General features: G+C 47.6%; 1 protein-coding gene across 1 annotated transcript in view; it reads right to left on the bottom strand.

The window, feature by feature from the left end:
- Positions 1–13,222: 13,222 nt before the first annotated feature.
- Positions 13,223–24,070, bottom strand: part of TGM6 (transglutaminase 6) — a 32,999-nt gene continuing 22,151 nt past the window's right edge. The window contains exons 11-13 of the mRNA XM_058679552.1: positions 16,087–16,241; positions 15,729–15,862; positions 13,223–14,581 (exon numbers count right to left, since the gene is read on the bottom strand). Coding sequence (XP_058535535.1) covers positions 14,428–14,581; positions 15,729–15,862; positions 16,087–16,241 — 443 coding nt within the window. The 3' untranslated portion in view covers positions 13,223–14,427. The remainder of the gene's footprint in view (positions 14,582–15,728; positions 15,863–16,086; positions 16,242–24,070) is intronic.

Raw genomic sequence — 24,070 nt, 5'->3', positions numbered from 1 at the left:
AGTATAGTTGATGTAAATTTGGTCTGAGCTAGGCTGATCCTCAAGTTACTAACTACCAAGGACCAGATCCCAAATAGCCCAGTCTGGAAAGCATGATCTGGAATCTTGCACTTCTGCAGAGTGATCATAACTGACTTGGCTGTAAAGATAGGTCTATAGACCAGAGGAGGGGATCAAGTTACAGAATAAGTTCCTTGCATGTGTGTCCAGTCAACAACAATGAAAAGTCGGTAAGATCGTGCCTCTTCTAGGGTGTTATAAGGGACAAGAGGAAAGCCATGTGCAAAAGGACTGAGTTGGTCTCTGCTTTTGACTCATTAACTCAAAGTGGAGCAACAGTTAGGAGAAAACATGGTGAATCTTGAATTTGATGATGTATTCTGACACAAAGCACAGCAGTGAATGGGAAATGAGGTAAATATGGCTAAAGTCCTGCCTTCAAACGCACTGGGATTCCATATGGGTGCCGATTCTAATCCCTGCAGCCCCACTCCCCATCCAGCTCCCTGCTGTGGCCTGGGAAAGCAGTAGAGAATGGCCCCAGAGCCTCAGGATCTGGCTGCTCCAGGAGTGAATCAGAGGATGGAAGATTTTCCTCTCTGTCTCCTCCTCTATATATCATACTTTCCAATAAAAATAATCTTTTTAAAAAATGTGCATGGGCCCGGCGGCGTGGCCTAGTGGCTAAAGTCCTCGCCTTGAACGCCCTGGGATCCCATATGGGCGCCGGTTCTAATCCCAGCAGCTCCGCTTCCCATCCAGCTCCCTGCTTGTGGCCTGGGAAAGCAGTTGAGGACGGCCCAATGCATTGGGACACTGCACCCGCATGGGAGACCTGGAAGAGGTTCCAGGTTCCTGGCTTTGGATTGGCGCGCATTGGCCCGTTGTGGCTCACTTGGGGAGTGAATCATCAGATGGAAGATCTTCCTCTCTGTCTCTCCTCCTCTCTGTATATCTGACTGTAATAAAATAAATAAATCTTTAAAAAAATGCATGGAAGAATGTAGAGAAACTTATGGATAGGATAGAGTATCTGTAAACCATGTAGTTTATAAACCTCAAATCCATGGAAATGGAAAGCTTTGAGTTCCTGAGCTTGCTGGATGTTACAGGTTAGCAATGTTAGCATTCTGTGTCCTTATGATTGCATGGCTGGCTGAGCCATGGCTAACAACAACTGCTCATCTTTTTAAGATTTGTTTATTTTTATTGGAAAGGAAGATTTAGAGAGAAAGATCTTCCATCTACTGGTTCACTCAAGTGGCCACAATGGCTGGAGCTGAGCTGATCAGGAGCCAGGATCCTCCCGATCTTGTTGCTGTCCCGCAGCGATGGACTTGGTGAACGGAGCCAATAATAACATGCGTGGACTCTGACTGATGGTCAAAGCCGAAGTTTATTAGTGGCATCAGACTTTATACACTGAGGGTCATATGGGATAAGGGAGGAAGTATTGAGCTTATCAACAAAACCCATCAACTGTCTATACTTTTGTTTGGAACTCCTTTTGTTTTGTATATTCTACCAAGTGTTCTCATACACATGCTGTGCACTCAACTGTTCTCATACAAATGATATCCAATCAGGTATACAAAAGGTAACTATTTGGTTGGTCTCATGCAAATATTATCCAATCAACTGTAATGCTGTGCTCGCTGACCTTCTAGGGTCACATTGTCCTCCTACATAGATCTGCTGGGTGCAGGGTCCCAAGACTTTGGGCCATCCTCTACTGCTTTTCCAGGCCACAAGCAGGGAGCTGAATGGGAAGTGGAGCAGCTGGGACATAAACTGGTTCCTATATTGGATCCCAGTGCATGCAAGGTGAGGACTTAGCCACTGAGCCATTGCACTGGGTTATTTAACAGGTTTACCTTTATTGGAAAAGTAGATTAGATTTACAGAGAGGAGGAGAGGCAGAGAAAGATATTCTATTCTCTAGCTCACCCCAAATGGTTGTAATGACCAGAGCTGGGCTGATCAGGAGTTTCTTTTGGATCTCCCACATGTATGCAGGGTTCCAAGGCTTTGGGTCTTGCTCCACTGATTTTCCAAACCATAAGCAGAGAGCTGGAAGGGAAGTGGGGCATCTGTTTTTTTTGTTTTTGTTTTTGTTTTGTTTTGTTTTAAAGATTTATTATTTTTATTACAAAGTCAGATACACAGAGAGGAGGAGAGGCAGAGAGGAAGATCTTCCATCCGATGATTCACTCCCGAAGTGAGCCGCAACGGGCCGGTGCACGCCAATCCAAAGCCAGGAACCAGGAACCTCTTCCAGGTCTCCCACACGGGTGTAGTGTCCCAATGCGTTGGGCCGTCCTCCACTGCTTTCCCAGGCCACAAGCAGGGAGCTGGATGGGAAGTGGAGCCGCCGGGATTAGAACCGGCGCCCATATGGGATCTCGGGGCGTTCAAGGTGAGGACTTTAGCCGCTAGGCCACGCCGCCGGGCCCTGTTTTGTTTTGTTTTTATTATATTTTTGACAATCTTTACATAGTTAATTAGGGTGAAAAGGTTCAAGGGCTATGGAAAAGTGGGTAAGACTATTATTTCCATATTGTTTCCTTCTTGTATCTGAGGTAAAGGGGGATATTCCATCTGGGGCTTAAGTATTTGGGCCATCCTCCACTGCTTTCCCATGTGCATTAGCAGGAAGCTTGGTCAGAACGGTCAGAGTAGTTGGGACTCAAACCAACACTCTGATACAGGATGGGTGGCTACCCGAGTGGTTTTGAAACCCGCTGTGCCATGACTTGTTTCTTAAAAACTTCCACAGACGGGGCTGGCATTGTGGGATAGTAGGTTGGGCCTCTGCTTGTGATGCTGCCATCCCATATGGATTCCAGGTTGCGTCTTGGTTTCTCTACTTCTCACCCAGTTTCCTGCTGATGCTCCTTGGAAAGCAGTGGAAGATGGCCCCGTGTACCCACACAGGAGAGGGACGCTCCATTGATGTGGCCAGTTGTAGCCGTCTGAGAAGTGAAACAATGGATGGAAATTATCTTATCTCCTACCTTCCTTGTAATTCTGTCTTTCAAATAAATAAGAAGAAAATCCTAAAAAAAAAAAAAAATCCACAGAAGGTAGGAAGAAAATGGTCAGAGGCTCAATACTGCACGTGCTGAACGCTTGCCTTTTGTCTGCTGTGGCTTGACTGTGGGTTGTCCCTTGCTGCTTCCATGTTGACACTTGGTGCGTCACAGGGCCGTGTGGACAGGTGGTGGGTATTTCAGGGTCTTAGGAGGCCATTGAAGGGGATTTGTGCCTTGCCCAGGGTAGTGGGTTGTTGTCCCGTCTCCTCATGGGCCTGCCTGTTTTTACTGAAGCAGCTCAAGGCCTACCCTGGTGCCATGCTCTTGGACCTTCCCAGAACTTCTAGCAACTTCCAGCAAGATGCCAGCCTCTGTTCTCTTACAGCAACAGAAAATGGAGTAAGGCAATCTACTTGCTGGGTTTTGTAATCTCACTTTGTTCTATTTCTTTGAATAACAAAAATATTCCCCAAATGTTCACCAACACCATGGTGATATTAGTATCTCATTAAGTCTTTACTTAACTCTTCCTCTGTAGTGGGACATTTAGCTTCGTTATTTCCCTAACATAATATGAGGAACATATTTTTGCATGAAGATTATTCTATATTTAATTAAGATGGAATGTCTGAGTCAAGGAATATAAGCACTTCAATGAGCAAAAAGTTAATGAATTATCCTGAAGGCTTGAGTCAATTACCCCATTATCCCCTGTCACTTGTAGCTATCCTTGCCCCAGCTTGCTACTCAGAACTGATGACTGTCATTAAGGAGAAATACAGTTTTCTGGTGTGACAGCTGAAAAATGGCACCTCATTGTCATGCCATTGTGTTCTTTCTATTTTAAAGGAGGGAATTGTTTTTATTTTTAAGCTCTCTGTTCCCTCTCCTGAGTGATGTCGCTACAGACAGCTTGGATTGGCCGTTTCCCACGCTGCTGCCTGGCTCTCCACAGTGACTACCAGTGGGTGTAGCAAAACGTAGCCCTCCCAGCTGGAGAATCCACATCATCTCTGATTTCTCATGACTTCAAACCAGACAGAAATGAGTGCTTTGTATGGAAATATTGTTCCTTTTGCATTTTCTAAGCTGTTAGGAGCTACATTCTTGATGTAAAGGCAGGAGCTGCAAAGAAATTGTCACTCACAGAAGCCAGGTGCATGAATAAAATACCTCTGGAACACCGTATGTAAATAATCAGGCAATTTGTTTTGCTGGCGGGGAAGGGACCCTCATGAGGAGGCCAGGAATGGAAGGGAGGGTTTTCATTGAATCTCATTTTAAACCTTTTGAGTATTGAACTATGGAACTATATTGCCGTGTCTGAAAAATTGAGTACATTTAAGATTTAAAATGGTGAAATAAGGACTGTGCTTTAAAAAACCTGAGTCCACCAGGGGGTAGCATTGCTCTGTGAGCTGGAAAGGGACAGAGCGTGTGCAAGCGTTGGGTTCATGAGTGTTTAACTACACTTGATGTAAGAGCAGGGAAAAGCCAGGGCGTGTCCCTTGTTGCATGGCTAGATCTTCACACGTGTACAAATTCATAAAAGGACAGTCACTGAGAAAGAGGAGGATTTCATTTAAAATGTTAGTTGTTCTGCTAAATGGGCCTCCAATTGTGTAATCGCATCCCCGGTATCAGCCATGCATATTGGTGCCTGTCCATCACAGCCGAGCTACATTGTTCCATCTTACTAAATTTGATAACTGACTCAGTTGATAAATGTTATATCTCCTCTTGAGATGTCCATATCACATACTGGAGTCCCTGGGTTGGTGTCCCAGCTCCACTTCTTTTTTTTTTTTTTTTTTTAAGATTTATTTTGTTTTTATTAGAAAGTCAAATATACAGAGAGGAGGGGAGACAGAGAGGAAGATCTGTCCAATGATTCACTCCCCAAGTGACTGCAACGGCGGCTGTTGCACTGATGTGAAGCCAGGAGCCAGGAGCTTCTTCAGGTCTCCCACATGGGTGCAGAATCCCAAGGTTTTGGGCCGTCCTCAACTGCTTTCCCAGACCACAAGCAGGGAGCTGGAAGGGAAGTGGAGCTGCCGGGATCTTGAGCCTTTCAATTCTAATTTAAAAGAGAGCTTGTTCTTTTACAGTGTTTTGTGAGGTGTATTTTCTTAGGAGGAGGTAATACACTTTATTTGCCAATTTTTCCCCCTTCTAGACTACACACAGGGCCATTTCCAGAACACCTCGTACTGAGCCATGTGTCAGGGAATGTTAGCTGACATCAGAGACTGTATCTCTGGGATGACTGGTGAAGCTAAATTCTGGTCCGCTCCTGGGTGTTTTCGTGACAGACACACCTGCTTGCAAAAAGACAGCTGCACGAACATACCTGACAGCTCTATTCATAGCAGCCTCAAATTGGAAGCTATCTAAATCTCCATCTGTAGTAAAATGGAAAAACGGTCATGTTTTTACACAACAGATTCTGATACACAGAAGAATATGGAAGAGCTACAGTAACGCATAGCCGTCTGGGAGACATCTAAAATGCTTCTAAGGGACAGTGATGACCCTGCAAGGGAGCATCCGGCTGCCGATGTTCTGCGTTTGACCTGGGTGCTGGTTGTCTGGGTGGGCTGGGTTGGTGTCCAAGCTCAGGGAACCACACACTTCTGGTAGGTACACACTTCTGCCTGTATACACAGCTCCTGTCAACATGTAAACAAAACAAAGCCAAACGCCTCCTGGGGAAGAGTCTCCAGGAAGTTCACATGAGGAGGAGACTCTGCTTTCCCTGCTCTTCGTGTCCTCGCCTTATTTACTACAATTCAGCCAGCCACCAAGTCTGTGTTTACTGAAACCTACTGTGCACTAGGCCCTGTTCCAGTCTGCTGGGCACCCAAGAGTGAGCAAAACAGACAAACTCCCTTTTCCTGGTGAACTCACATTCTTGGAGGGGAATTCAGATGAAGAATAAACAATATCAGATGACATTCATTTTTGTGGAGAACAAGAGGATCCGGGAGAAGCCACTGGGATGTGCTGTGACCGCAAGTCCACATACTTAGGGTGGTCAGGAGAGGCCCCCGGGGATCAAGAGCAATGTGAGCAGAACCCTGCAGGATGTAAGGGAGCCCACCAGACAGGTGTGGTTGGGAATTGAAGCTAGCATCCTAGACAGTGACGACAGAGGCTTGGGGTGGGAGCACCCTTTGTTTTACAGAACATCAGCTAGGTCAGGGTTTGGTGCCCATCAATCACACCCTTCTGAGTGGGCTGGCAATGTTGTTTACCAGATGGTGCGATGCAAAGGTTTGCCAGTGGAGGGTGCTAAAGAGATGTAGCTGGGAGAGACTGAGACTGGTTCCGCTATGTTCTTCCTGCAGGCTTCCGCAGGCTGCCTCACAAGATTGCTTTTGTAGTGCAGAGTGGCTAACAGCACCCATGAGCTCCCTGTGGCACCCTTACAAGGTGGTTTCATTCCAGGGAGCTGCTGGGAGATCCGGCCTGCTGCATGACTTAACCTGATATCCTGCAGGGTGGGTTTCCAGCCAGCCCCCACCCCTGGCTCTCTGGCACCTGTTGGACTTACCCTCGTGCTGGCAACCTGGGCAGGGTGGTGTGTGCTTCCTTAGCTCTTTGTCTCCATCCCAGGGGAAGCAGGCACTCCTCCAAGCTGCACTTCCTCCATTTCATGGAGTCCTGGTTATTTTTCACTAGCTTGCCCACCCTGATTCCAATCCCTTGGGACAGTGACTCTTTCCTTACCTTACACTGCCCGCTTTAGAAGTGACTGTGTCTATTATCTTACTACACACTTGGGGCAATACAGCTACCCTGGCTGTGAAGGAGCAAGAAAGACAGTGATGGGAGATGGAGCCAGAATAGCCGGTGAAGGGCATTTGTTCTCTGAGTGTGGTGGGCTGCCCGCAGTGGGGGCGCCTGAGCCTAGGAGCAACATGGCTTAGGTCTTGGAAGGACCTGCTAACTGCTTAGGGCAGAAAGGGGTGGGGCAGGAGCACAAGGCAGACAGGCAAGGAGGCTTCTGATAGACAAATCCTAAGCTGCTCTACATTTAATTGAAAGAACTGGGGGGATGGGCCGGGGAGGGCAGGGAATGGAGGAGAAGAGAAATAAGAGATGTTGATTAGTGAACAGCTGCAGGCAATCCATCACCACCATCTACAACAATAAAAACCACTCCAGGAGGTAGTAGTGGCTGGCATCGCTAGGGCTAGGGATGCCAGCATCCCATATCAGCATGCCTGCTGAGTGACAGTCCTGCTAATGCACACCTGGGGTGGGTGCCTCCAATGATTGGGTTCCTGCTACCCACGTGGGAGACCTAGATGAAATTCCTGGCTCCTGGCTTTTGACCCAGCCTACTCCTGGCTGTTGCAGGCATTTTGGGAGTGAATGGGTAGATGGAATATTTTTTTTCTCTGCCTTTTAAATAAAATAGCAAAACAAAACAAATTCAACATTCCTGGGTGTATGTTAAAACTTGCTGGAAACCCCAGGTCACTGGACCCCGCCCCCAGGCACCACAAATTCTGCTTCTAACTGCAGTGGATATGGGACAGAAATCCTTTCCATGTAGGTTTCCTGTCTTAGAGCGTGTCCCCACCCCCACACTGCCCTCCCATCTTGCCTTTTCTGGCCGTGGATGGATACTTTGTCTTTTCTTCTCTGTAACTTTGCCTTTGAAATAAATAGACGAATCTCTTTTAACATGGAGCAGGATGGATTTGCCAATAGTGTTGAAAGACCACTGGATTCTGGGTGTCTTTTGCTAGAACAACAGCTTTCACAGGTGGATTGAATGAGATGAGGGAGAAAAGCAGGAAGGCAGAGTCAACCCGGGGCAGGCATGGCGGCCATGGAGGTGGAGAGTGGAGGACGGGTGCAGGTGTGCACCCCTGCACAGCACCTGCTGTCCACAGCAGTGTTTTTCTGGGAAAAGTAAACACTCCTCAGTTTGTCGTCAGCCTGTAGTTAGTTCCCAGAGTTCTGGTGAAGTGGCATTCTCGGTCACTTTTGTCAGTGTTCTGGCAGCTTTAAGGGCACCATGGGGTTGGGCCTGGTGTGATGGCCTAATGGTTAAATCCTGGCCTTATAAGCACCAGGATCCCATATGGGCACTGGGATCCTATGTGGGCACCAGTTCGTGTCCCAGTGATGCTACTCAGGGCATGAGGACCACCATGTGTCTCTTATCCGTGTGTGGCTGGCTGGCTGTGGCTGGCTGGCTGTGCCTGGCTGATGTGTGGGCACCCTCTGGATAGAAACCTTGATTTCCTGTGTTCTGAGTATCCCCTCTAACTTTGTGCACTGGCTCCTTGACTTTCTGGTAGCTGTGTTTGATGAAAGGAATGAGTGGAGTTCCATTTATTAATATTTATTAATATTCTCCTTCATGGTTAGTGCTTTATCATGTGTTTTTTTTTTTTTAAGATTTCTTTATTTTTATTACAAAGTCAGATATACAGAGAGGAGGAGAGACAGAGAGGAAGATCTTCCATCTGATGGTTCACTCCCCAAGTGGCTGCAATGGTTGGAACTGAGCCAATCCAAAGCCAGGAGCCAGGAGCTTCTTCCAGGTCTCCCATGCGGGTGCAGGGTCCCAAGGCTTTTGGACCATCCTTGACTGCTTTCCCAGGCCACAGGCAGGAAGCTGGTTGGGAAGTGGAGCTGCTGGGATTAGAATCAGCACCCCTATGGGATCCTGGCGCGTTCAAGGAGAGGACTTTAACCACTATGCTGTCGTGCCGGGCCCCCAAGTTCTGTTTAAGAGATCTTTCCCAGGCTGAGTGCAATGGCTCAATTAGCTAATCAATCCTCCTCCTCTAAGTGCTGGGATACTACATGGGCACTGGTTCATGTTCTGGCTACTCGACTTGCCATCCAGCTCCTAATGTGGCCTGGGAAAGCAGTAGAGGATGGTCCAAAGTTTTGGGACCCTGCATCCACATGGGAGACCTTGAAGAAATTCCTGGCTCTTGGCTTCAGCTCGGCTCAGCTGCAGCTGTAGCAACTACTTGGGGAGTGAACCAGTGGACAGAAGATCTCTCTCTGTGTCTCTTGTTCTCTCTATAAATCTGCTGTTCCAATAAAAATAAATGTCCATTAAAAAGAAGAACGGGCCCGGCAGCGTGGCCTAGTGGCTGAAGTCTTCACCTTGAACGCCCCGGAATCCCATATGGGCGCCGGTTTTAATTCTGGCAGTCCCGCTTCCCATGCAGCTCCCTGTTTGTGGCCTGGGAAAGCAGTCCAGGACGGCCCAATGCTTGGGATCCTGCACTCGCGTGGGAGACCTGGAAGAGGTTCCTGGCTCCTGGCTCCGGATTAGCACAGCATCGGCCATTGCGATCACTTGGGGAGTGAATCATCAGACGGAAGATCCTCCTCTCTATCTCTTCTCCTCTCTGTATATCTGACTTTGCCATAAACATAAATTAAAAATCTTAAAAAGAAGAAGAAGAAGAAAGGGAGAAAGAAATCTTTCCTGCTCCAAGCAAACATTTCCTTTATGTTATCTTCATTGACTGACTTTTCAGTTTCCCATTTGTCATGCACTTGGAAGTAACGTGATGACATGCAGGCAGAGTCTGTGAAAACTCAGTTGTTTCATCATCCTTTACTGAAAAGTATCTTCCTTTACCATGGCTTCTCAGCGCTGCCTCGACTAGAAATCAAAAGCCACACAGAGGCCTGATTCTCACCTCAGTTTCGTTCTGCTGGCCTTATTCTCCTGTCAATACTTTAATTATATATATACATGTAAATTATATATAATTTATACATATATAATTTATTTATTTATTTGAAAGGTAAAGTTAGAGATGGGAGGAGAGAGAGAAAAAAGGGGAGAGATCTTTCATCGGATGTTTTAGACTCCAAAAGGCCACAAAGGCCAGTGCTGGGCCAGGTCCAAGCCCGGAGCCTGGGACTTTACCTCGGTCTCCAACATGGGTGCCATCGTCTGCTGCTTTCCCAGAGGAATTAGCAGGAAGCAGGATCAGAAATTGAGCAGCCAGGCCTTGAATCGGCACTCATACGGGATGCCGGTATTGCAGGCAGTAGCTTAACCTGCTATGTGACAATGCTGGCCCCTATACTTTAGCATATTAATTGCTACAGTTCATGATGAACCTTGATATCCAGTAGAGAAAGTCTTTTCTCTTTGTTCTTTGCCTTGGCTACATTTTAAAAAAATGCTTTTCCCCCTTTCTTTTTAAAAGATTTAACAAGAAAAAAACCCATAAGAGATGCATTTATTTTTACTGGAAAGGCAGATTAGATTTATGGAGAAGAGAGATAAAGATCTGCCATCTGCTGGTTCACTCCCCAAATGGTTGCAATGGTTGGAGCTGAGTCGTTCTGAAGGCAAGAGCCAGGAGCTCTTTTTTGGTCTCCCACATGGGTGCAGGGTCCCAAGGCTTTGGGCTGTCTTCTACTGCTTTTCCAGGCCACAAGCAGTAATCTAGAAGGGAAGTGGAGCAGCTGGAACATAAATCGGTGCCCATATGGGATCCCAGTGCTTGCAAGGACCATTAAAGATTTATTTATTTATTTGAAAGTCAAAATTATAGAGAGACAATAAGATCTTCCATTCGCTGGTTTGCTCCCTAAATGGCTGCAGTACTAGAGCTGGGCCATAAGGGTTCCTGAGAGAGCCCCATGCTGGATGCCCATGTTCTCTGGTGCAGGTTCCCCCCCCCAGACCTTGGTGCAGCTACCTCCTCATGGGCAGTGAGCACATTGCTGGGAGTGTGTCTCCACCAGGCAGGCTCAGGGCACATACCAGCTGCTCTGTTCCAGTGTTGTGCAATGTGTGCAGGTGGCTGAGCCTCTCTGTGCCTTAGTGCCCTCCTTTGGAAAGAGGAGAGCATAACAGCACCTATGTAACTGAGCTGTTATAAAGACTGAACAAATTCATACACATACAGCCCTTGGGATAGTTCCTGGCCTGTAGCAAGCACACTAGAGGTTAGACCATAATCATTGCTTTTATTGTTACAATGTCATTGCAAACATCACTTCCTCAGATCCCCCATCCAGAGGAGGGCTACCCTAACTCCACAATTTGGGGAGAGGTAGCCCTCACCATTATTTTTTTTAGGCAATTCCAACTCACTTTGATATAGGGTTTGTTCAAGAATTCCTGTACTCTTGCTCCTTATCTTACTCTTTATACCTTTTTAAATGTTGGGACTGACCACCCATCTCCACTAGCTGGCATGGGTGTGGTTGAGCTGACTACACCACTGTGCTGTTCTTGGTGCTGGAGCAGAATAGAACGCAGGCAATGGGGACCTGGGGAGAAACCTGCCCCTCCTGCCTTCCCCTCCCCTCCTTGCCACAGCTATTGATTCTCAGGCCACTCCTTAATCAACATCCTGCTCCCTCAATCCATCCCTGAACCAGCATCCAGCAAATGTAACCTGGGAATGGTGGGCTGGAGGAAGACAGGAAGTTGGCCTTCTCTGGAAGAACAAGGCGTCTGCAGCCACATAGGGAAACCTCTCTTGGTGGACTCATGGACTGTCTTTGCCTGAAGAAATGTCTCTTTCCCTGGGAATGTAGAAGGTGTCCTCCTGTTCTGGACCAGGTGCTTAGGGGGGCTCCTGGCCCTTATAGCAATTGTGTGCAAGCAGACTGAACATGCAGCATGTGGGGAGAGGGCCCCGAGGAACGGGGTGAGAGTGCGAGTTCTCAGAGAATGACAGAGCTGAGAGGGTCTAAGAACCAGCTCATCCCTCAAGATCCCCTGTGCAGCCTTCTCACAGAAGACAGGTGGGAGGAGGGGGGGCAAGGCACTCAGATGCTCCTGGGAAATCCAAATCCAAAGCTGAGGCCTCACTGGGGCCTGAGGTCAGTGGTCAGGACCAGAAGGTCAGTCTGGACTGAGGACTTAGCCTGGTTTGAGATGAGGACTCTGTCTAGGATTAGGACTGTCTAGGGGCTGGATCAGGATTCCATGGGGAGTAAGAGCTTGGTTTAAGACCAGAGTTAAGTCAGGAGTCAGCTGTGATGGGAGCCAGAAAGAGACCAGGGTTAGGGCTCATGGTAGCACCACATTCATGTCCCAGTCAAGCTCGGAGGGTTCTATCTGGATCACAAGCAAGAATCTTATCTTTTCAGTTTGGGATCTGCTCAGAGCTTGACCTTGGCCCAACTTTGGGCTTGATCCTGGGCTAGGGTGCAGTGTGGGGTTGGCATTCAGTTCTGGAGCAGATGTTTGAATCAACATTTTGTTCTACAGTGGGGTTGGCCAAAGGCGAGTCAAGTTTTAGTGTGACACATTTGCAGTCACTGGAGTGTGCCCTGTCCATGGTGGCTGAGTCACGCAGCAGGAATCTCAGGGCCTGCCAAGCCTGATGCTGGCGCTGATTGGTCCCTGACAGCTAACCTCTGTTTTATCTAAAGGCTTGGGGTGCCCTCTAGTGAGGGATTTCCCAGATCCTTAACCCAGCTCAGGGTCCTCAGCCTCCTTCTGCCAGGTGCAGATGGTATCTAAAGGACTAAAGGGGACCCAATGGAAGCACATGACCTGGGCCTTGGTCACACCCTGCTGCTGGCATCCTTCTGGGTCACCTATGACCTGCCAACCCAAAGCTTTCTTTGACCTTGAGCTACTTGTCCTGCATTTGTCAAGGTGGTGCCCTCCAAATGACAGTTAATCCCGACCTAGTTTCCCAAACCAAGTACCCATTCACCTTGCCCCTTGGGGCCTCTGAGCTGTCTTCTCTCAGTTCCCCCACCTGCTCCATGCCCTGCTAGAGTTCTCCCATGGGCTGTTTCAGCAGATGCTGTGGGGTCAGTTGGAAGCTCTGTCTTGGTGCTGCTGAGAGGCTCCAAGGGCAAGCGAGTTGAACTGGAAGTAGAGTTTCCCTGGCAGGTGGCTCTTATCATTTTTATCTGCTTCCTTCTCCCCAACACAAACACACCCAGCCTGGGAGTCCTTTCTGCACTGGAGCTGTCCATGCCCTTGACAGAGGCTGTCCCTGAGTTTGTATGGTTGCTCGAATTCTCCCACTGCCTATTCCTTTCTGCCATCCAGGCCTCAATCATTCCTCAACATTCCATGCCCTAAACTCCATCTCAAAACCAGCTTCCTCCAGGGTGCGGACAGGGCCTGCAAGAGTAGGGCAGTTGCATCTGGGGACCCCCAGGGGCTGCCAGGTGGGGCCTCCTTGCTGGATGGACCCCCCGCCATTTGCTCGGAGTGATATGTGACTTCCTGTTGATGTCAGCTCTCTCCTCACTTGCCCCGTGCCTTGTCCTGACCAAAACAGCAGGAAATGACTGCCCTGTCTGTCCAGTTGCTTCCTGATCAGCATCAGCACCAACAACCTAGGTTTGGAAAGGGGCTGTCCTGGGGCCGGGCAGCCCTGACCCGTTAGGCGCCTCTACTCATCCAGTTCCCTGAATCCTATCTCCATGTTGTGCATGGGAGCAACGGTGGCCGTAGCCCTGTGTTTCCCGACCTGCGTTGAGCCAAAACCCACTGCATAACTGATTCTCACTCGGATTTGTATCCAGGCGGTGTCTCTCTGCAGATGAGCCTGCTCTGTTGTTCTGCAGAGTGTTTAGCTGCCATGATGGCTTTGAAGTCCTGTGCCACTCCAGAAGGGCTGCAGACAGGAGCTCCTCAGACAGCACAGTCAGCCTCAGGGCCTGGCTGATGTCCACACCGGCTCTCGGCCTGGGGTCTGGGAATGTTCCAGCTCAATGCACATGAGCTGTACAGCTTAGGTGAGCCACTGGGAATGTCCTGCCCAGGCGCCACTGCACTTCGTTCCAAGGTCAGCAGCAAACACTGGATGTCACTGGGCTGGCGGCTCCTGGGCGGCCACAGCCAGGCCAGATTCGAGGCTGTAGATTTTATGGGGAGGCGATCCTCTGGGAAGGTCTCTCCCTTATCTTCTCCAGCCACAACAAGCAGCATCAGCCTCTCAGATCCTGAGTTAGTGTCTCCATGGAGGGAAGTCTCTTATGGCAAACACTGGATTGCTTTTCAGGCACCTGTTTAGGTACAAACTCTCACACATCTAGGTTTTCTATCGGGCCTGAGGCAGGATTCTTGGGCCTGCATGTGACCAGGGCATTCAGAGAGCTGGGAGAAAAGCAGGGAGAATCCAAGTGTAGGCCAAGGTGGACCAGCAGGGCCAGCTTCCAGATAACAGCATGATGAGAAGATGAAGGTGGTCAAGGTTCTTCCATCACCCATTGTGTCTCCAATACCTCGTTTTACAGAAGGGGAAACTGAGGTCCATGAAGGAAAAAGACTCACCTGAGTTTACAAAGTAGGGCAGAGGCTGAAGCAGGGCTGACCTGGCCCTCCTGGCTTCCCCCCAGGAGGGACACAGAGAGGTAGACAGGAGGGGAACTGGCGGCCACACCCGTCCCTCTCGGATGCCAGAGGATTCCCTCACTTGGCTGTGGCCACGTGGATAACCACAAAGCCCTTGACATCCGGGAAGTGGGAGCTGACGAGGTCCACTTGCAGCTGTCTTGGGCCACTCTTGGAAGGGGTGATGCTGAACTGGACCGAGGCCTTCTCCTGGGGTTCCAGGCTGGGCACGCTGGAAGAAGATGGGCGGGAGGCAGTCAGTCAGTCTTCTCTCCTGTCTGAGGTGAGCCTGCACTTTAGGCTCTTTGGAGCCCTCACAGTCAAGTTCACCTTGTGGCCTGACATCCAACCTCAGTCACACGTTTCTGGCTTCCTCTTCGCAACCTAGTCCCTTCTTGTGTCCCAAACACACCTTACACACCCTCTGTTTCTCCTACCCACAATGCCCTGCCCATTCCAGTTCCATCCAACGCCCAGCTCAAGTTTCTCTTCCCTGACTGCACTAGCCATGGAGGCCTCTGTCCGGGAAGACTTTCTTATCCTCTTGAGATTTACACAAGCTCCTGATCAGATCATGTCATGCTTAGCTCCAACCTTGGCACCCCCCTGGGACTTATCCCTGGCCTCATCCTACTCTTACTTGAGAAAGCCTTGGAGCTTCCGGACCCTGGGGCTCTGTCCTCTTTGTACAAACCACACTGTCCCCAGGTGCTAGCAATTTTCCTCTGTGGGGTCTTCTCAAAGCAGAACATATTCATCCTAGAGTTTCCCAATTCTGGGTGTGGACACGTAGTTTAGCATGCAGGTCAGTATGATTAAGGATGGATGAGGAATGAGTCAAAGAACGGAAGAGTGAAGAGTGAATTGCTGACAATGAAGAAGTGATTCAACGAGCCTGTGAGTTAATGCAACAGGTTTGAGTAAGTGACTACACAAAGGAATAAATAAGTGAATGGATGAAAAACGAATGATGGTGGGAGCAAATGAAAGGATAGATAAACAAACCCAATCAAGACTGGGTCAAGTAGATGACGGAAGAAGGAAAAGTTGAGTGAAAAGAATAAAAGAATGGATGAGTGAAAGAGAGCAAACGAGTAACAGTGAGCGAAGAAGGAAGTGGATAAATGAGTGCTGAGCTGAGCGAATGAGCAGGTGGATGAGTGTGTGGGGGTACATTAATGGCTAAGGGAATGAACAGGTGAATGGAGGCTGATGGGTGTAGGCAATGGGCTCGTTTCTGAGGTCCAGAACTTCTGATGCACCACTCTGTCATCCTGGAAGCCCCTCCCTGATCACCTAATAGGGAAAGCAGCCCCTCCTTGCCCCGCCCCCAGGGAAGGCAGCCCCTCTCCTGGCCAGTCTCCTTGGCCATCACTTACTCAATGCTGAGTTGTCCTTGGAGAAGGCCACTCCCCTCCACCATGAGCACACAGTCCTTCACTGTCTCCCACAGGGGATTCACCACCATCACCTCCACTGTAACTGCCACTCCCACCATGGCAGGACCAAGCACCTGGAGGAACCACATCTATGAGCCATCCCACCTCCCCATCCCTCCAGGAATTCTCTGGTCCTGGCTGGGTCAGGGGATGGGAAGTTGGCTGTCACACTCACCTGCATGCCCATATCACTCTTGCTTGCCCTTGGGAGTGGAAGCTGGCACCAACAGCTGTTGGTGATACCCTCCCCCAAGGTCTAGAGGGGCCCACAGAGAATAGGGCCATGGACTACAGTGACCTTGATGGTGATGAAGTCCTCCAGGGTAACATCCTTCTCCACCAAGAGCTTTTCTCCTTTGGTGACAAGGCACATGGCAGCCAACAGGATCTTCTTGTCTTCTGTCAGGTCCTCTTTGTACTGGGAGTAAGTGATCACAATTTGGATCTTCTTCTCTGGAAGGGAAAGCAGAGGTGGGAGTTAGGGAGTGCAGGGTCTTCTTCCACAGTACCTGGAAAGGGAAAGAGGACACCCACCCCATAGCTGCATTTGCTCTTGGTCCTGGCAGCCATCCTAAGCCAGGCATTATTACTCCACAAGTCACAAATGAAGAAGCCCACAGCTCAGAGAAGGTAAGTTGCAGGCCACAGGCACATGGCAGGTAGATCCAAGAGCCAGGATGAAGAGGGATGTCAATTCAGGCCAGGAGGCTATGGCGACAACAGGATGTATTTCCAAGAGCTCCCAGAGATGCATCTAAATGTTTTCTACTCATTCAGCCAGCCATCAAGCACTCTGTCGGGCACTAAACCCATCAGGAATTCACTCCCTGTTTTATTGAGCACCTACCATATGCTAGGTGCAAACAGTGAGGCCAAAAGCCTGCCCAAACTTCCAATCCAGCAACATTAACTTCCTTGCCAACTCCTCCAAACCACCCCCAGCCACCCAATCCTTGTCAGCCCTACCAGTCATGGGAAGTCTGATTCGCTCTCCCAGGGCTCCAGTTCCCAGAGCTCTGACAGTCCTGGTGTGTCTAGCTCCTGCTCTCCAGCTGCCAACAGCCTGCCTGTGTGTTCTGTTCTTGTGGTCAACACCAGCTGTTGTTGACCTTCACTCAAGTTGGTGGTTTCTTCTGCGCAGCACAGCAATTTGCATTCAGTTGCATCATGTCCTGTCTGGGTTGCCCCAGGCCCAACCTTTCTCAACTGTACCTCCTCTGCCTCTTTCATTTCCATTTGCTTCTTGACCCTAAAGACCTGAGTGTTCCACTTGTAGCAAGGTCCTTAAAGGACTTGCACTTGGCCCACACTCTCAGCTCTCCCGAGGCTTAGTATGTGTTCCATTTAGCCTGTGGATGCTGGAAGGTGAATCTGTGTATTAAAGCATCACCTTGCCTTGTGGGCTCCCTTACCGCAGGAAGTCATTACTGACAGAACCCAACAACAACAAAGTTCATAATTACAAAAGTTAACATTGATAATTAACTCAGGGAGTGAAGTGTACTGGACATTTGAAAGCATCTCCATGGATTAATTCATTTAATCACCAACATCGAGCTTAAATGATTGCCAGTATCCTCATCTTATAAACACTGCCAATCATCACCAAAAATTAAATGTTCATTGGGTGGCAGGAATGATGGCAAATGTTTTTGGTGTGTGAGACTGTTTAGGCTGGGAGGTGTGACAGACCGTGGTGTTTGCCATGTGGTCCTGAGACCAGCAGGATCCATGTCATCTGGGAACTCGTGGTAATGAAGATCTTGGGCTCCAGCATGGAGAATCACATGTGCCACCAACCATTCACTTGGTAGAGCCTGGGCTCTATCCTAGAGGGGCCCATCCTATATTCTGTGGACCCCTCTAGAATTCCTGGAGGGATGGGGAGGTGGGATGGCTCATAGATGTGGTTCCTCCAGGTGCTTGGTCCTGCTGTGGTTAGGAGTAGCTTGAGTTCAGACTGTGGGAGGAGGAGGAGAAAGGCAACCCTGTCTAATGTTTGGATCAGGGCTTTTTTTTTTTTGCCTCTTTTGGTGATAGGCTCCACTCAGAGTATAATAAACCTGACCCCTTTCCTGATAGAGGTTCCCAACAATGCCATCCATTAGCAGGATCTAACCAACAGTTACAGAGGATTTCAGCAGAGGAGTCTACTGTCATCTCAGGCTCATGGGGAACATTCACCAAGACACACCCCCTGCTGGGCTACAGGTCACATACTAACCACTTTGAAAAAACAGAAATGATACAAGGAATGCTCTTAGGTCACACTGGAATTAAGCCAGAGATAAATAACAGAAAAAATGACTAGAAAAATTTCCAATACCTGCGGCTTTAAATAACACACCCTTAAAAGAACACACGTGCCACAGACGAAATCTCAAAAGAATGTTCAAAGGTTTAGAAAAAGTGAAAATAAAATTTTTCAGAAGGTATGCTATGCTGTGTAAGTGCTTAGAGGGAAATTTATAACACTCAATGTAGACAATAGAAAGCAAGATGGAAAAATCAATAATCTAAGCTTTCATTTTAGAAAACCATAAAAAGGGGAGCAAATTAAATAAAGGCAGAAGAAAAGAAATAACAAAAATTATGGCAGAGATCAATGAAATTGAAAATCAAGAGCAAAAATAGAAAAACAAAAGTAAAAGTTGATTCTTTGGAAAAAAAAAAAAAGTCAATAGGTTTCTACAAGGCCGAGAAAAGGGAGGAATAAATTACTCATCATTACAGGTTCCATGAGCATCAAAAAGATAGGAAAGACATATTATGGATGGCCTATAGCTCACATTTGACCATCTGCCTGAAAGGGACTAATTCCTTGCACGGCATAACCTGCCAGAACTCACACAAGAGCTAACAGACAAACGAAACAGGCCTTTGTCTATTAAAGAAGTTTAATGAGTAATCAATAACCTCCCCAAACAGAAAGTTCACCGGGCAATGCTACTAAGCATTTTAAAGAGAAATTATCTGAACTCTTTTACCATCTCTTCCAAAATATGGAATTAGAGGAACACTTTCTCACTTATTATTAAGGCCAGCATTACCCTAATCCCAAAACCTAGTGGACGTCCAAGGGAAAAACAACGGAAGACAATAAGCTAATAAGTTATGATCAGCAGAATATAGCCGAGTCTAGAAATAGACCAACCAAATACTCAACTGCTCTTTTTTTGGGACTCTTTGAATTATTAGAGGGAGAGGGAGATGAACAAGGAGAAGGAAAGGAAGTGTCCTCATTCACTAATTCCCTCCCTGAATGCCCATAACAGTCAGGGATGCACCAAGAACCAGGATCCAGGAATGAAATTCATGCCTCTCCCAGGTGAGGTGGCAGAAGCCAGTGCTCACACCTGTTATTGCTGCCTCCCAGGGTCTGCACTGGCAGGAAGCTGGAGCAGGAGCTGGGACCAGGAAGAACCCAGGCCTTCCTGGTGTCTGAACTACTGGGTCAAACATCCGAGTCAAATAATCTTAGACAAGGCAATGCAACAAAGACAAGACAGTCTTTTTAACAGTGGTACTGGAACAAATGGATACTTCCAATTCAAAAGAAACAAGAAAACTTAAGACACAGACCTTAGGTCATCACACAATCCACTCAAAATTGATTCTATATCTAAACATAAAATGTAAAACTCTGGGGCCAGCTCCATAGTGTAGCACATTAAGCCTCCGCCCGTGGCACTGGCATCCCAAATAGGCGCTGGTTTGAGTCTCTACTGTTCCACTTCCAACCCAGCTCCCCGATAATGCCATAGGAAAGCAGTAGAGGATGACCCGAGTCCTTGGGCACCTGCACCCACATGGGAAACCCAGAAGAAGCTCTGGGCCTTGGTTTTGGACTGGCTCGGCTCCAGCTTTTGTGGCCATTTTGGAGAATGAACCAGCAAATGGAAGATCTGTCTGTCTCTGCCTCTCTGTCTGTAATTCTGCCTTTCAAGTAAAAATAAAGAAATTGTAAAACAAACAAACATAAATAACTGTGCTCATATGAGATGCTAGTGTGCTTCCAAAGTGGCAATTTGACCTACTATGTCACATGCTGCCTCATTTTTTTTTTTATAAAGCAAAACTCTTAAAGGTAACACAGGGAGAAAAAGTCTAGATTACCTTGGGTTTGTTAATGACTTTCTAAATCCAACATCAAAGGTACAATCTACACAAGGAACGTAATTAAGCTGGAATTGATTAAAGTTAAAAACTCTGCTCTAAAAACCAAAAGACACTGTGAAAAGAATGAGAAGATAAACCACAGACTGGGAGAGGATACTAGTAAAAGATATACCTACTGAAAGATTAAGACCTCTTCCACTAATACACTAAGACCTCTTACAATTCAAAAATGAGAAAACCAACAACCCAATTTTAAAAATAGGCAAAAGATCTGGACATCTCTCCAAAAAATATATACCAATGCCAAACAGACATATACAAGAGGCTCAGCCTCATACGTCATCAGGAAGTTGCAAATTAAAAAATGAGATACAATCATATACGTATTGGAATGGCAATAGTCCAAAATATACCACACCACACCCTGGATAGGATGCAGAGCAACAGGTGCTGGTGGCAAGGAAAAATGCAGCAGCCACTTTGGAAGACAACAACATCACATATAACCAGACATGCTCTTACCCTGTAACCCAGCTATGAACTTGATGCCTACTCAAGAGAACAGAAAACTTCAGTCCACACAACAGCCTGGGCTCTATTCCCAACCGCCAAAATTTGGAGGCAACCAAGTAGCTTTTAGGCAGGTGAATGAATAGACTGTGTCCACTCACATAATGATAATGTCAGTGATAAACAAAAAGCAGCTACCAAGATCCAGAAAACTCCAGAGGAAGCATAAATATATATATTGCTGGGCCCGGCGGCGTGGCCTAGCGGCTAAAGTCCTCGCCTTGAACGCCCCGGGATCCCATATGGGCGCCAGTTCTGATCCCGGCAGCTCCACTTCCCATCCAGCTCCCTGCTTGTGGCCTGGGAAAGCAGGAGAGGACGGTCCGATGCCTTGGGACCCTGCACCTGCGTGAGAGACCAGGAAGAGGTTCCTGGCCCCCGGCTTCGGATCGGTGTTGCAGCTCACTTGGGGAGTGAATCATCGGACGGAAGATCTTCCTCTCTGTCTCTCCTCCTCTGTATATCTGACTTTGTAATAAAAATAAATCTTTAAAATATATATATTGCTATATATATATTGCTACGTGAAAGAACGCAGTTGTACTTACTGTCAGGGTCCAACTATAAGATATTTCAGGCAGAGCAAAACATGTAGCTGGTAAGAGAATCACAGGTTGCTGGGGGTTCATGGGAAAGGAGGGAGGAAAAGGCAGAGCCCAGGGAATGCTCAGGGCAGTGAAATAGTTCTGGATGGTTCTGGGTGGATATTATGCTAAACTGCAGCAGAAGGCACAACACGAGTGCTCACATAAACGATCAACTTCAGTTACTGATAATGCATCAGCATTGACTAATCGGGGTAACCAATATCCCCCTTAATGTACGCTGTTGCTAACAGGAAAGAGGAGTACGGTGCATCGTGTAGGAAGCCCTGTACTCTCCACCTCAGGTTTTAAAAACTGCTTTAAAAAAGTCTATTTAAAAGGGCCCAGCATGGTAGCCTAGCGGCTAAAGCCCTTGCCTTGCGTGTGCTGGGATCCCATATGGGCGCCAGTTTTAATCCTGGCAGTCCCGCTTCCCATCCAGCTCCCTGCTTGTGGCCTAGGAAAGCAGTGGAGGACGGCCCAAAGCCTTGGGACCCTGCTCCCATGTGGGAGACCTGGAGGAAGCTCCGGGCTCCTGCCTTCGGATCAGTGCAGCACCGGCCGTTGCGGTCACTTGGGGAGTGAATCATTGGACGGAAGATCTTCCTCTCTGTCTCTCCTCCTCTTCGTATATCTGACTTTGCAATAAGAATAAATACATCTTTTTTTTTTTAAAAAAAGTTAGTTTAAAAAATAAAAACACTCAAATGTTTGAGTATTTATATCATTTGGCTGAAGAATTCCATTTTTTTGTGAAACTATCCTAACAAAATGGAGCAAGATCTAGAAAAAAAGTAAGATTTTTTTTTTTGCATCAAGGTATTTACTTCACTGTTCTTTTAATAGCAATAAGCTGATAACTACCAAAAAGAAGAAAGGATAAACAGCCATTTATTTATCTGAAGATTACATAGCTATTAAAATGATGTTTATAAAGAGCTTACAATATTTAAATTACAGTGTAATATGAAAAGAGCAGGGCTCCAGAGAGTACTTGCAATATTTAATTAGAACTACACTTTTCAAAACGCAAATAGGCTTGAAAACTTTGGAAGGAAAAACACATTCACAGTTTGTGGGTGGGTGGCAGAATCGTAGGTGAGTTCTCCCTTTCGCTCTTGAAATCTTTAATGAATATGTATCACTTCTAATTGCAAAAAGCTGGGGGAAAGAGTATGTTAATTAATATTTCATTTGTGATTTAGATTTTGTGAAAAACAAATGAGAAAAAAGCTAAAAACTGTGTGACACCTCCTTCGTATGTGTTTGCACCCTGTCAAAGCCCACAAGCCTCCCTTAACGGGAGCTGGCACGGGAGCTGCACGTCTTTGTTGAATGGAATACTGATAGTTCAGAAGGAATGTGGAAGGGAGCAGAAGAGGAAGGGAAAGCGGAGAGAGGGAGGGAGAGACAGACAGTGGCAGAGAAAGGCAGAGAGTGAAAGACAGACCAGGAGATGAAGAGACAGAAGTGAAGTAGAAAAAGACAAGCTGGGGAAAGAAAGCGGGAGGAACTCCATCAGATCCATTAGATTGAAGCTCAGGAAAAAAAAATTTAAGTTTTATTTATTTTAATTAGAAAGTCAGACTTACAGAGAGGAGGAAAGACAGGAAGATCCTCCGTCCACTGATTCATTCTACAAATGGCCACAATGTTTGGAGCTGAGCCAATCGGAAGACAGGAACCAGGAGTCTCTTTAGGGTCTCCCATGCAGGTGCAGGGTCCCAAGGCTTTGGGTCATCCTTGACTGCTTTTTCAGGCCACAAGCAGGGAGTTGGATGGGAGATGGGGCAACTGGTATATGAATTAGTACCCATATGGGATCTCAGAGCATGCAAGACAAGGACTTAAGCCATTTTGCTACTGCGTCGGGCCCAAGGCTCAGGAAAATTTTTGAAGAAGCAAATAGAATTAAGGCTTCTGTCATGACTCAACAGGCTTATCCTCCACTTTTAAGCATCAGCATCTCATGTGGGCACCAGTTTGTGTTCCCATTGCTCCACTTCTCATCCCGGCAGCTTCACTTCTGATCCAGCTCCCTGCTTGTGGCCTGGGAAGGCAGTGGAGGACGGCCCAAAGCCTTGGGACCCTGCACCTGCATGTGAGACCCAGAAGAAGCTCCTGGCTCCTGGCTTCACATTGACTCAGTTCTGGCTGAAGCAACCATTTGGGGAATGAATCATCAGGTTGAAGATCTTTCTGTCTTTCCTTCTCTCTATAACTCTGCCTTTCTAATAAAATAACTAAATCTAAAAACAAATAAAGGAAGAAAGAAAAGAAAGGAAGAAAGAAAGCAAATGAAATCAGATTAGTTAAAATGACGTGAACATCGGGCCCGGCGGCGTGGCCTAGCGGCTGAGGTCCTCGCCTTGAGAGCCCCGGGGTCCCGTATGGGCGCCGGTTCTAGTCCCGGCAGCTCCACTTCCCATCCAGCTCCCTGCTTGTGGCCTGGGAAAGCAGTCGAGGACGGCCCAGGGCTTTGGGACACTGCACCCGCGTGGGGGACCCGGAGGAGGTTCCTGGTTCCCGGCTTCGGATCGGCGCGTACCGGTCCGTTGCGGCTCGCTTGGGGAGTGAAACATCGGATGGAGGATCTTCCTGTCTGTCTCTCCTCCTCTCTGTATATCCGGCTTTCCAATAATAATAAAATCTTTAAAAAAAAAAAATGACGTGAACATTGAAAAACCTGAAGCCATTCTCTTTTGCTGTGAGAACAGAAGGGTGAATTGTAGGCAAGTGTACTACCCCGGGCACGTTAGGCATCGCTGGTGCGGCTGATGCTGCCACAGCCTGCGGCTCAGCAGGGATAGTGGCTGGGAGTGTGTGCTGGGCTCTAACATTCCTTTCTGGCCTGGGCCTGTGGTGACATGGGCCTGGGTCCTGCCATGATGAGGACAATGTCACTCTAAACTTGAGACTTGGTCTTTCTGAATGTATTTCCTTCCCCGACAGTCGGAGCTACCACAGGTGTGGTCTGGGGCGATCATGTTTGTGTTCTTCCATGTGGAA

The sequence above is a fragment of the Ochotona princeps genome, chromosome 22, assembly GCF_030435755.1.
Source record: "Ochotona princeps isolate mOchPri1 chromosome 22, mOchPri1.hap1, whole genome shotgun sequence".
Lineage (NCBI taxonomy): Eukaryota > Metazoa > Chordata > Mammalia > Lagomorpha > Ochotonidae > Ochotona > Ochotona princeps.
This window is presented reverse-complemented; position numbering and strand designations above follow the sequence as displayed.